General features: G+C 34.3%; 2 protein-coding genes across 2 annotated transcripts; one reads left to right on the top strand and one right to left on the bottom strand.

Moving 5' to 3' along the window:
* Nucleotides 1-2,929: 2,929 nt before the first annotated feature.
* Nucleotides 2,930-9,244, top strand: LOC106650784 (adenylosuccinate synthetase). The gene is made up of 7 exons (XM_014368988.2): nt 2,930-3,215; nt 3,306-3,621; nt 4,710-4,812; nt 6,066-6,429; nt 8,025-8,417; nt 8,531-8,787; nt 8,935-9,244. The coding sequence occupies exons 2-7, from the start codon at nt 3,430-3,432 to the stop codon at nt 8,982-8,984; spliced, it is 1,359 nt and encodes a 452-aa protein (XP_014224474.1). The 5' UTR covers nt 2,930-3,215; nt 3,306-3,429; the 3' UTR covers nt 8,985-9,244.
* A 97-nt stretch (nt 9,245-9,341) lies between these two features.
* On the bottom strand, nt 9,342-10,814 carry LOC106650794 (homeobox protein MSX-2). Its single transcript, XM_014368998.2, has 4 exons — nt 10,545-10,814; nt 10,350-10,448; nt 9,829-10,102; nt 9,342-9,507 (listed from the first exon to the last, which is right to left on the bottom strand). The coding sequence occupies exons 2-4, from the start codon at nt 10,373-10,375 to the stop codon at nt 9,430-9,432; spliced, it is 378 nt and encodes a 125-aa protein (XP_014224484.1). The 5' UTR covers nt 10,376-10,448; nt 10,545-10,814; the 3' UTR covers nt 9,342-9,429.
* Nucleotides 10,815-11,024: the final 210 nt, after the last annotated feature.

Here is an 11,024-nt window from a genome sequence, read left to right as displayed (position 1 = left end):
CTTAAAGGTTAGAAAACCCGTGTTTCGCGCACGCAGTGTTAAAAAAATTTTTTTTGCCCTTTTTTGGCTCTTTTAAGGGTTCTAAAAAATAATAATAATGAAAAAACTTTTTAGATTTAACATCCACACAATTTAATTAGCTTTAAAATAAAATAAAAAGTGTATCTTTAAGTGCAGTGCTTTTTGAGATATCTTGGCGCCCGATTCAGAAAACGTGGTTTCGAGAAAACGCGTTTAAAGTTTTAGAAAGCGAATGTACATACATACATACATCATTCGCTCGTAAAAAGGCAGCTCCAGTATTTTGCCAATAACTTTTTAACCAAATCGATTTTGTTAAAAAGGGTTTCGGAGGTGTATTCTACGGGACATTTGCTAGCTAAGTAAGCAAAAAAAAATCGATTTTTTGATCGAGTCTCTTGAGAGCCTCCCCTTAATGGTTTAACGATCTGAAAAAATTACATATGCGTTTACATTCAGAAAATTTACCATTGATTCCTACTGCATCTGAATGTAATTCAGATTAAAATTCATTCAGAAGTTTTCGGTATTTAATTAAAGGCTTATAGGCACCCATGCATCGAAAAATTTTCTGTTGAATTATTGGAAAGGATTTTTCTTTTCCTTCCCATTGCATTTTTTTTTGAAACTCTGGAAAGTTGATTTTTCATTGTCGTACAGCATTTTCCGTGAGTCTTTCCCGTATACCTTGCGTGTTGAATTTTTCCTTCTTTTGCGTTTTCTGGCTAGTCGTGTTTTCGATCACTTCGTGCTCGATTCAGAACATCAATAGTCACAAATGCGACACGTGCCAAGACAATCAGAATGGTAAGTTACTCTCGATCAGTAGTTTTATGGTGAACATTAGGAAAAATAACGTAAAATGAAAAGTAAATGATGCCCGAGCTGTGCAAGATGACTTATATGGGTCAGATCATCTCGCCCGAGGTTGCGTTTGTACTCTAAAGAAATACACCCAAGCAACCCAGGTGCTGTAGCTCAAAGGGTTCTCTCTGAATCGTGCACGAAGGGATCAAAAACACGAATCGTCAGTAAACGCAAAGGTAGAAAAAATTTAACACGCAATGTATACGAGAAAACCTTACAGAAAGGGCTGTTTCTCAGTCAGAAATCAGAGTTTTAAAAAATGCAATAGAAAGGAAACGGAAAATTCTTTCCAAAAATTGAATAAAAAAATGTTCGATTTAAAGGTGCCCGTAAGCCCTTGAATCAGTTGATTGAATAAGTAATACAATTCATATAACGTTTAACAAATAATGTAATAACGATTCTAAGATTTCTAAATAAAAACTTTTGTGACCAATTATAAACTTAATTAATTTGTATTATTCTCAAATGAAATTTTTTAATGTATCCCTCGCTGCGCTCGGGCGGCAAACGTCGCACTCGTGGGAACACCTACTTTCCGCACTCGTTGCGTAATCTACTATTTCCGTACGTTTAAGAATTTTTGATATTTTAATAACCCTTGAAAATCTCATGTTCAAACTGAAAATTTGTTTTCACTTTTTTACCTCTGCAACGTACGAGTTTACTCTAATTGAGCTCGTGAAACAGGACAGTTTTTCGCTCGTTAAGCTCATAGTCTACGATCACTTGAGTTTTATTTATCAACAATCATTTGATATGTTTAAAACATTAAATTTCAACGAATATTTATAATTCGACTTGTGTCCAACCTCGAGGTTTCGAGGTTTCTAGGATTTAAGAAATTTCTTAGTGACCAAAAAATCTAAGCAGGTAGCTATAATTTCACAGCTTTGGGCGCTCTTTTATGGATAATTTATAAGTTATTTTTTATCCGTAACATTCCGTATTATGCAGCCTTACGAAAACGCATGTTTAAGCAGAGCTATATGTATAATAAATTGGCTAATATGAAGTTAATCCAAGTTGCTGAAAATCTGTTTGAAATATGTCTGCTAAATAGAGAAAATATAATACCGTACCATTGTGTTACGTCATGAATGTTCGATTAAACAAAAACTAAATTAGATTGAAAATAGTTGACAAAGTAATACTCGATAATTGTGACCGTTAAGGGTTTGCGATCGATGACGAAATATGCGATTATTTAATAGTTATTAATGTTCCGATGACTTACTGCTCGATAATGTAGTCAATATAAATATCAGTAGAACGAGAGTAAACAGTATTTTTAAAAAAACGCGTTCAATTATTATAGTCATATAAAAAAGTGGATACAGGTAAACATATAACTTTTAAAATGATTGGCACAATACTAGGCACAATCTGATAACGCCTTGAATAAAAATTGTATATAAGTAGCAAGAAAAATTGCTGCATGTAGCATAGTCGTAAAATAAATTTAACGACTTTTATATTGCAGCGTGGCATAGTTAACGATAAAAAAAAATATTATTGAACCAACAAATTTAGCATCTCGAAAGCAAGGATATTAAGTACTCTGAATAACGATAAATCGACGGCCGAGAGAAACGTTCTTTACGTAAAACTGGGAACATAACAGCTCGATACCAGTTTGTCGCTCCAATTTCACCAAATCAGGCACTGAACCAATAACTTGTTGTTCTTAATTTGAAGCAGCGCTATTCTTTATTCATCTATCGAAATTTGCATTCACTTTGAAGTCCCTTACAGTGTTGGAGTTGCACACTTGTCAATCGCGCAGCTGGAAAAAAACAGTACGTCGAGCGAACTTGGCTGCAATTGCAATAAGTTAAAAGCAGGAACTAATGATATAGGAAATGTGTAATCGTTAAATATAGGCGGTGCGAACGGTGTGATTAGCGAATTACTCATCGAGCTCGTATAACAATGTGTAAAAGTCGCAGTAAGTCGGCAAGAAGAGCGCGGGGACTGACTTCGTATAGGTATGCAGCGCGCGGAAGCTTCAGTCGAACTCGAGTCTTGAGCCGCCGCAAGCGCAATAACGCCGCGTGGCCCGTGGGTATCAAACAGCGCCAACGAGTAACGAGCGTTGCGCTGAGTTGCCTAAGCGCACACGATTATTTTATATACCTATTTACCTAATCAAATCAGATCTATAGGTATAATAGTTGATACGCAAGTGTGCGAGGTTATATGTGTGCAGACATGACCATACAAATACAACACAACGACGCGTGAATATACGAAACGTGTATAGGTAGTGTTGCCGCTTATAGCAGTAGGCAGTAGCGCAGTAGTGGACTTGAAGTTCTACTGCCAAAGTAAGTAGCTACTCGGCAGACAGTACAGTCATTTGCCGCCCACAAGCCACGAGGCCGTTTTCTCTTACAATATCTGCTATTCTGCTGTAGCACGCGCTCGACAAGGTTAACCAACAGTCGACACTCAGCAGGGCCACTGTCGCTCTCTTTATCGAAAAACTCAGTCGTACAGTGCAAGTAATAATCCGAGATATCAAACCTATATCCTTGCATAATGTCATCGTGCACGAGAAACGGTACGGATCCCGTTACCAGCGAGGTTTGCAAAAAACCTAGGACCGGCGCTCACCTGGACTTGAGCCAGGCCAAGGTCGTCGTAGTACTCGGAGCACAGTGGGGTGATGAGGGCAAGGGCAAAGTCGTTGATATGCTCGCCACCGAGGTCGACGTCGTCTGCAGGTGTCAAGTAAGCAATTTTTTTACCAACTTTCTCCGTATATTCAACGCATTTTCAGCATGCCTCCTTCGTTCTGCTCTTATCGTTTCTCCATACCCTATACTTTCGCACAGCTATCACGTATTTCCCCACTCAAAATTCTCGCTGATCTACATTGACGGGCATTTATAGCATATATATAGTATCCATTAGAAACAACTTGTCTACTGGTGAATTCGAATAACTGTGCTACTCAAAATTACGCGATTTCGACCCTGGTGCATTGTTACAATATAGGCCTAGACTGATTGAAAAAGAGAGCGAACAAGTTTTCTATTTTTATATCTTTCAGAGGCTATTAAAAATTCTGCTAAAAAGTCGCTACCCATCTTCCTTATGTATGCTTATAGTTGATTGTTGATATTTTACTTTGTTTTCTTGTCAAGACCAATTTTTAAAAATCTCTTTATATCTTTCTATTTCAACTAAAAATGTTTTATGTGATGTGTTTCGCTCTTACTCATGATCTATATATTAAATCAAGTTTTTATCTGTATAAATTGGCATAACAATTTTAAAAACACATTTTTTATTTTTTAATGATCTATTTTAAGCCATTGTTTAGGATGAAAATTTTTACTGCTGTCTATCAATATTTTATTCTGAATATATTTTGTGACCATATTTTAATATTCTATAGAGCATCACGAAGCTTTTATTAAGAAAGATATTAAGTGGGAGTGTCAGGGAGCTAGATTGTAAATTTTAATTGTGGGACAGCTTTCTTATCCCCCTAGAATGCCAATTTCTGTCAGCAACGTTTACAATGTTTTTTTTACTGTAAGAATTTTTTTTTATTCTGATACTGAATAATTACAATAAACGTCATTTACTAATTTTTCACATGAAATAACAACAATGCATAAGCTTTAATAGTTTACAATTTACATTAATAATTAAAAAGTTATAAGGATAAATGATATTATATATATATATATATCAAATATGTTACTGTCAATCATAAAGAGACAAAATTTCAATTCATCATGATGGCTCTTTATAAAATTTAAAACTGCAATTGTCATTCTAGCATGATGTTATTATAATTTTCCTTGCAGGGAGGAAGCAACGCCGGTCATACTGTAGTTGTAGAAGGTTCTGAATATCACTTCCATCTTCTACCTAGTGGAATAATTAATCCCAATTGTACATCCGTTATAGGTAAATTGTTTGTTTTAGTCGAATTGAATATTCGATTGATTTTTTTATTTTTACAATTTTAAAGAGATATGAAATTTTGATTTATTATTGTCAAAAAGAGTATTTTAGCTCTATTGCAACAATAAGTTGCAATAGAAATTCTTGAATTTGATTATAAATTTTAGATTACATCTATAAAGACTTAAAAATTGTATTGTATTTACCTAGAAAAAAATATGCATATTCTACTTTAATAACTTCAAGTATTTAGAATACTCAAAGCAAATCAGTATTTGTAATAATTTTACATGATTCACAGTCAACTTAATGTCATGAATGCGTAATAAGTGAATTAAGTCCTGAAATAAGTATTGTGTGTGTGTATGTTTTTTTTTTCAATTGAATGGAAATAATTATTTTGATTTCGTGTCAATTTTTGTATGCATATTTTATGGCAAATTTAGAAAGCTATACAATACTTTAATAAATATTTCGTGAAACTTTGACTCTTAAATTTTAACGTCGTAATCGTGTAACAAGGGAATCGATTTAATAAAGTAATGTATTAAAGTAATGTGTAAACGCTACTCTGTCACACAATGTACTTTGCAACTCACAATTTAACACGTTAGAAGAAGTAATAATGTATAGCTGTAATCAACAATGAAAGTACTCTTGTTTTTTAACTTGATATTTACATGCTTGCGAATGCGCGTGCATGATGATCCTATTGTGTTAAGCTTATACATCGGCACTGGTGAATTCATCATATTTAAAGCTTTATACAACAGAGTGAATTTTCCAGACATCTTATCATGTATCACGAGCTTTTCATTGCACTTTTATATAGCCTCAAGCCCGTTGTTGTTCTTAGATTTCTCTAGGAATTTAAGCTCATAAATGCTGTATTATTATTCTTATCTTATATGAAGACTGCAAAGCTTGAGACAAAAAAATAGAGACAAATAATACACTTTATATACAAATACGCGATAAGCATTAGAATGATCGGTTCAACTAAGTGGCTGGAATAGCGTTTTTTTATGAATATAATTTAAGTTCGCTTATTAATGAAGTAAAGTTTCCTTTAATTGTAAAATATTATAACATGAAATGCTCACAAACAGCATACGTATCTGGGATATTTTTTAAAAAATTGGCAACAGCTGTCTCGTTTTTTTTTAATTCTAGCGAGTATACAAGTTTGACGTGATAATAAATGTAGCGCAAAAGCTTAAAATCAAATGAAAACGGTTGTTTTGGTATTGTTATAGGAAACGGAGTAGTGATTCATCTACCGGGATTATTTGACGAATTAGCAGAAAATGAAGCTCAAGGATTAAAAGATTGGCAAAATCGTTTGATTATATCCGATCGGGCTCACATAGTCTTCGATTTCCATCAGCAAGTCGATCAGCTGCAGGAATTAGAAAAGGGCAAACGCTCGCTGGGAACAACGAAGAAGGGTATTGGTCCAGCCTACGCTAGCAAAGCTGCTCGCACAGGAATACGCATTGGCGATCTAGTAGGCGACTGGGATACCTTCGCCGAAAAGTTTACTACACTTGTTACGTCCCACCAAAAGATTTTCCCTGCTCTTGTGGTTGACATCAAAGCTGAACTTGATCGCTACAAAGGGTAAGGCAAAATAATTTTATGAAATCCATCCCTCTTAAAAGTTTAGATTCATCATTTTTTAGCCAAAATTCAAAATTTCAAATTAATAATTTCGAATATTCTCCATTAACTTATGTAAATGCATAACAGTAATGAAGCAAAAGTTAAGGCTCTGAATACGGCTGATTAGTTTACGATTGAATTTATTTTTTAGTTACTCGAGTCTTACTTAAAATTACGCTTGAGTGGAAAGCAGTCATTTCGTTACAATTTTTCTCCACTTACGATTAATGTTTGACGTATTTGTTAACATAGCCTAGTAACTTATTTATAAAAGGCTCCGATAATATAAATAATCAGAAATAATATACTTTCTTATCTCGGAAGAAGAAATTTACTTGAATTATTTACTCTACAAACTTTGGAATTTTTGTCCATTGTCAACGTCATCACTATGTTATCCTTTAAAAGAACAATTATAAATGCAATATCTATTTAACTTTTTTTCAATAAATAATATTAATTTCTTATATTTTAAACGGTAAAACTATAAATAGGGAACCATAGTCGCACCCGTCGCATATCATTGCATCATTGCATTGACTTAAAATTGCGATAAGAAACAGATTTTTCCTTCTGTTTAAAAATATTTCCTTTCTTCAATTTCAATCGTGTTAACGTCGTCAGAAATTTATTTATTTTTATTCGTATCTTATTGATTCGAAAAAAATTTTCTAATGTATTCTGATTAGTGTTTCTTGCTCGTCGTTTGCTTACTGAAATTATTGATGAGGGTCAAAAAACGTCCAAAACTGGCCTCAAATACGTAAAATCGCCAAAACAGTCTTTGTCGACGGTTTTCGCACGTTTTTCGACATTCATTGTTGTCTCCAGTACGTTATACTTCGAAGGCGGTCACAACATTTTATCAGGTAGTAGCTGATATTGTAAGGAAAATTTTTAAATAATTTAAGAAACGGAAATCCGGATCAAATTCGATTAGATTTTCAGTTTTTTTTTATGTATGCATTGTATTTCAAAAGCCTCAAAAGTGCTCAGAACACTTTTGAATGCATTTTTTCTGAAAATTTGGACAATTTTTGGACTACTTTGGGCCCTTGAAAAGCGGTCATAAAATGCCCCAAATTTGCAGAAAAAATTTTTGATGGCCATTCGATCTCACTGAGAATCGGCCATATTAATGAAAAGCTGTATGACGCGAACAAAGCAATGATTCTGACTTTAGGATATGCAACGGGGGGGACATTGTGCATGATTGTGCTATCATCATATTTAAAAGATGTTAAACTATGTTATTTTTATATTCTGGGTGCGTAAAGCACAGTCATTTGAAGACAATTAGTTCATTTGATTTTAATTTTTTTCATCTCCGAGCACCTGTATCACCAGGATAGGACACGTTTTAGCGATGAATCGGGAGACAGAACCATATACTTCCACAAATATTAAACAAACTAAAAATTGAACATTATCTAAATAAATAATTTTTTGATGTTAAGTTTATAGGTTTTAGAATCATCTTTAAGTATCTTCTTCTATTAAAACATCAAAGAATTTTCATGTCAAAAATGTTAAAATATTTATAATTTTACCAGATATGCAGAACGCATCAGACCGCTAGTTCGAGAAACTGTTCACTACTTGTATAAAGCTATCAAAGAAGGTAAAAAAGTTCTCGTTGAAGGTGCTAATGCAGCATTGCTGGACATCGATTTTGGAACGTATCCTTACGTTACGAGCTCAAATTGTAGTATCGGTGGCGTATGCACTGGCCTTGGATTGCCACCCCACGTTATCGGTCAAATCGTTGCCGTTGTCAAAGCTTACACTACACGCGTTGGCGATGGACCGTTCCCCACGGAACTGCTCGATGCTACGGGTGAAATGCTCCAAAAACGAGGTTTCGAGTTTGGTGTAACTACTAAACGAAAAAGACGTTGCGGTTGGCTCGACTTGGCTCTGCTTAAATACACCGCTATTGTTAATGGGTAAGTACCTCAAAAAACTAATTTATCTATAATAATAATGCAAAATATTGAAAGACATTAGATCGAAATTTATAAAAAATTGAAATACAGGACGTAACTATTTATCATTACAGCTATACCGCCATTTGTTTGACTAAACTCGATATATTGGACACTCTCCCAGTTATCAAAGTTTGCACTGGCTATCGTTTAAATGGAAAAGAGATTGATTATTTCCCAAGTAGTACAACGGATTTAGCCAAAGTTGAACCAATTTACAAAGAATTTGAAGGCTGGCAAACCAGCACCGAGGGCGTACGGTCGTTTGACAAGCTGCCTGTCACTGCTCAAAAATATGTACAAATTTTGAAAGAGCACTTGGATATACCTGGTAATTAAAAATTTTTACTTTCAATTTTCAAAGGCTGCATTCTAAATCAAACACGGAATTTTTTTAATTTAACACACATATATGTATATATTATCAACACTTATGAAAAATTCATTTATAAATTATATATAATTTACATTTTTACAGTTAAATGGGTTGGTGTAGGTGCTGGTCGCGAGAGTATCATCCCAGTCTGACATTCTTTGCTTGAAAGTTTATGATGTTTGCATCAGTTTTAATGTATTACTAAATTTAATTGTTACTATATTGTTCACAATACAAAGCTGAAACGCACATCTAGCGAAGAATTTTTAAAGTTACTCGTAAGTGTAGAGCAATAATTGAAGTTAGTCTTGTATTTAAGAATTGAATAGCAACTTTATACATACTTTTGAGCTCCCAACTCCAGCTGTACAGGGCAAGAATTGAAGAATAAAGTATTCTTATATTACAATAATAAAGAACTGCTGTACAAATCATTAATTTTAAAACTTCAATTACCGCTTATAGATATAAATTGTAACATGCTTATTTCTGTCTAAAACGTTTATATCAAATCAATGTTTATTTGGGCATTGAAATAACATAGACAAATATTGAAAGAATCATCATCTTAAATATTGCGTTGGACAATAACAGCTGTCACGTTGATTGCAGGGACTCAGTGATTTGAAATTCTCTTCTCTCTCGAGCACGTCGATTTTGAAACCAAATTTTTATCTAAAAAAAAATTGATTTAAAGATTGATGATCATATGTTCAAAATTGTACAATAAATCAATCATATCTTATATATATATTTTTGTAAAGTTGTTTACTGACAAAAACTTTGCAATTTTTCACAAACTGCAGCTGTTATGCACAGATACATGAAAGATTTTGTTATCAATAAAATGGTGTAACGTATATTTTTCTGTGATAATAATTAACGTTTTATTGAAATAAATAAAACTTGGATAATAATCAAAACTATTAATTTTCATTTTTTTATCCCTGCTTCGCTTATTGGCTTAATATAACATGTAGGAAGAATATTACTCACTCGACTTTGCGGAAGATTTAATAACTCAGATAAATGCACTACGTCTTTTCTTGATAAATAGGCACTTGTTTTATACTTGTTTTCCAGTGTTTCCAGTTGATACGTTGTAAATGGTATTCGCGGATGGGATCCAGGTTTTCTTTTGAGCCTTTTATTGGCACTAGATTTTCTCGGTAATTTAGGGGGACGATATCTTGTACACCTTAACCAAGTTAGTTCTTCACTAGTAACATTTTTTAAATTTTGTTCTTCCTTTTTTTTTGAAGGATCGATACTGTAAAATATAAATTGTCACATACATATAAACACCCACCCACACATACACACACACACACACACACACACACATTTTTCATATTAAAAATGTCAACATAAAAAGAGAATCATTTTAAGCGGCAAAGCATGTATTTGAAAAAAATTTCGAAAAAATGTATTTATGAAATTTATAGCGAACTAGAAGCTTAATAAATGCTGCCAACGCAGGTTTTTCAATTGATTTTTGAACAAAAATAAAATCTTACGTAGATTTGAAAATAATGCGCTGCATCCTGAACTTGAATGTTGTCAAATATGCACTCGAAAAATAATGGTCGATTTCTCAAACAATTTAATAACTAACACTGTTAAAAATTAGTTGATTAAAAAAACCCTCATTATAAGTAAAATTGAGCTTTATGACTGGAGAAAAAGAAGCAATAGAATTATCAAAAACGTACCTGTGGATGAGTATTTGAGAGGAGATTTGTTGAGTTTCTCGAGACTCGTTGATGCGAACTTTGGAGACTGACAGCGATTGAAGGTGGGAAAAGTGTTGCAAGCAGCGCAAAGCCGAGGCGTCGGCCGTGAGCTTGGAAGTCGTTACGGCGTCGAAAGCTCGAGTTGGCGGAGTCGAGCTGGCAGGCGACTGATCATCCTTGGCGAGGATGCGCTCTATACTGAAATCACTGGAGCCTCGCCGAGGCTGCGCGTGGCTCTGGCTCATGTCGACTGAGGCCGGATCGGTAAGCGGTGTGCTCATCGCCGGTGGAATCTCGCGTTCTCTCTCTTTGGGAGCAGTTACATGTGCACGTTAATAACGTAGACAATGAGCAAAAGCATAAGTACGCGCTCGTAGGTACATGTATAATATGCTAGATCGGGAATAAATGTGGCGCGCCGCGTTGATGGCTATCGCGTTGCGTTTAGCGCGCCTGGCT

The sequence above is a fragment of the Trichogramma pretiosum genome, unplaced genomic scaffold, assembly GCF_000599845.2.
Source record: "Trichogramma pretiosum strain Unisexual culture from Peru unplaced genomic scaffold, Tpre_2.0 scaffold62, whole genome shotgun sequence".
NCBI lineage: Eukaryota > Metazoa > Arthropoda > Insecta > Hymenoptera > Trichogrammatidae > Trichogramma > Trichogramma pretiosum.
Note: the sequence above shows the minus strand (reverse complement) of the source record. Positions and strands in the feature narration are given on the sequence as shown.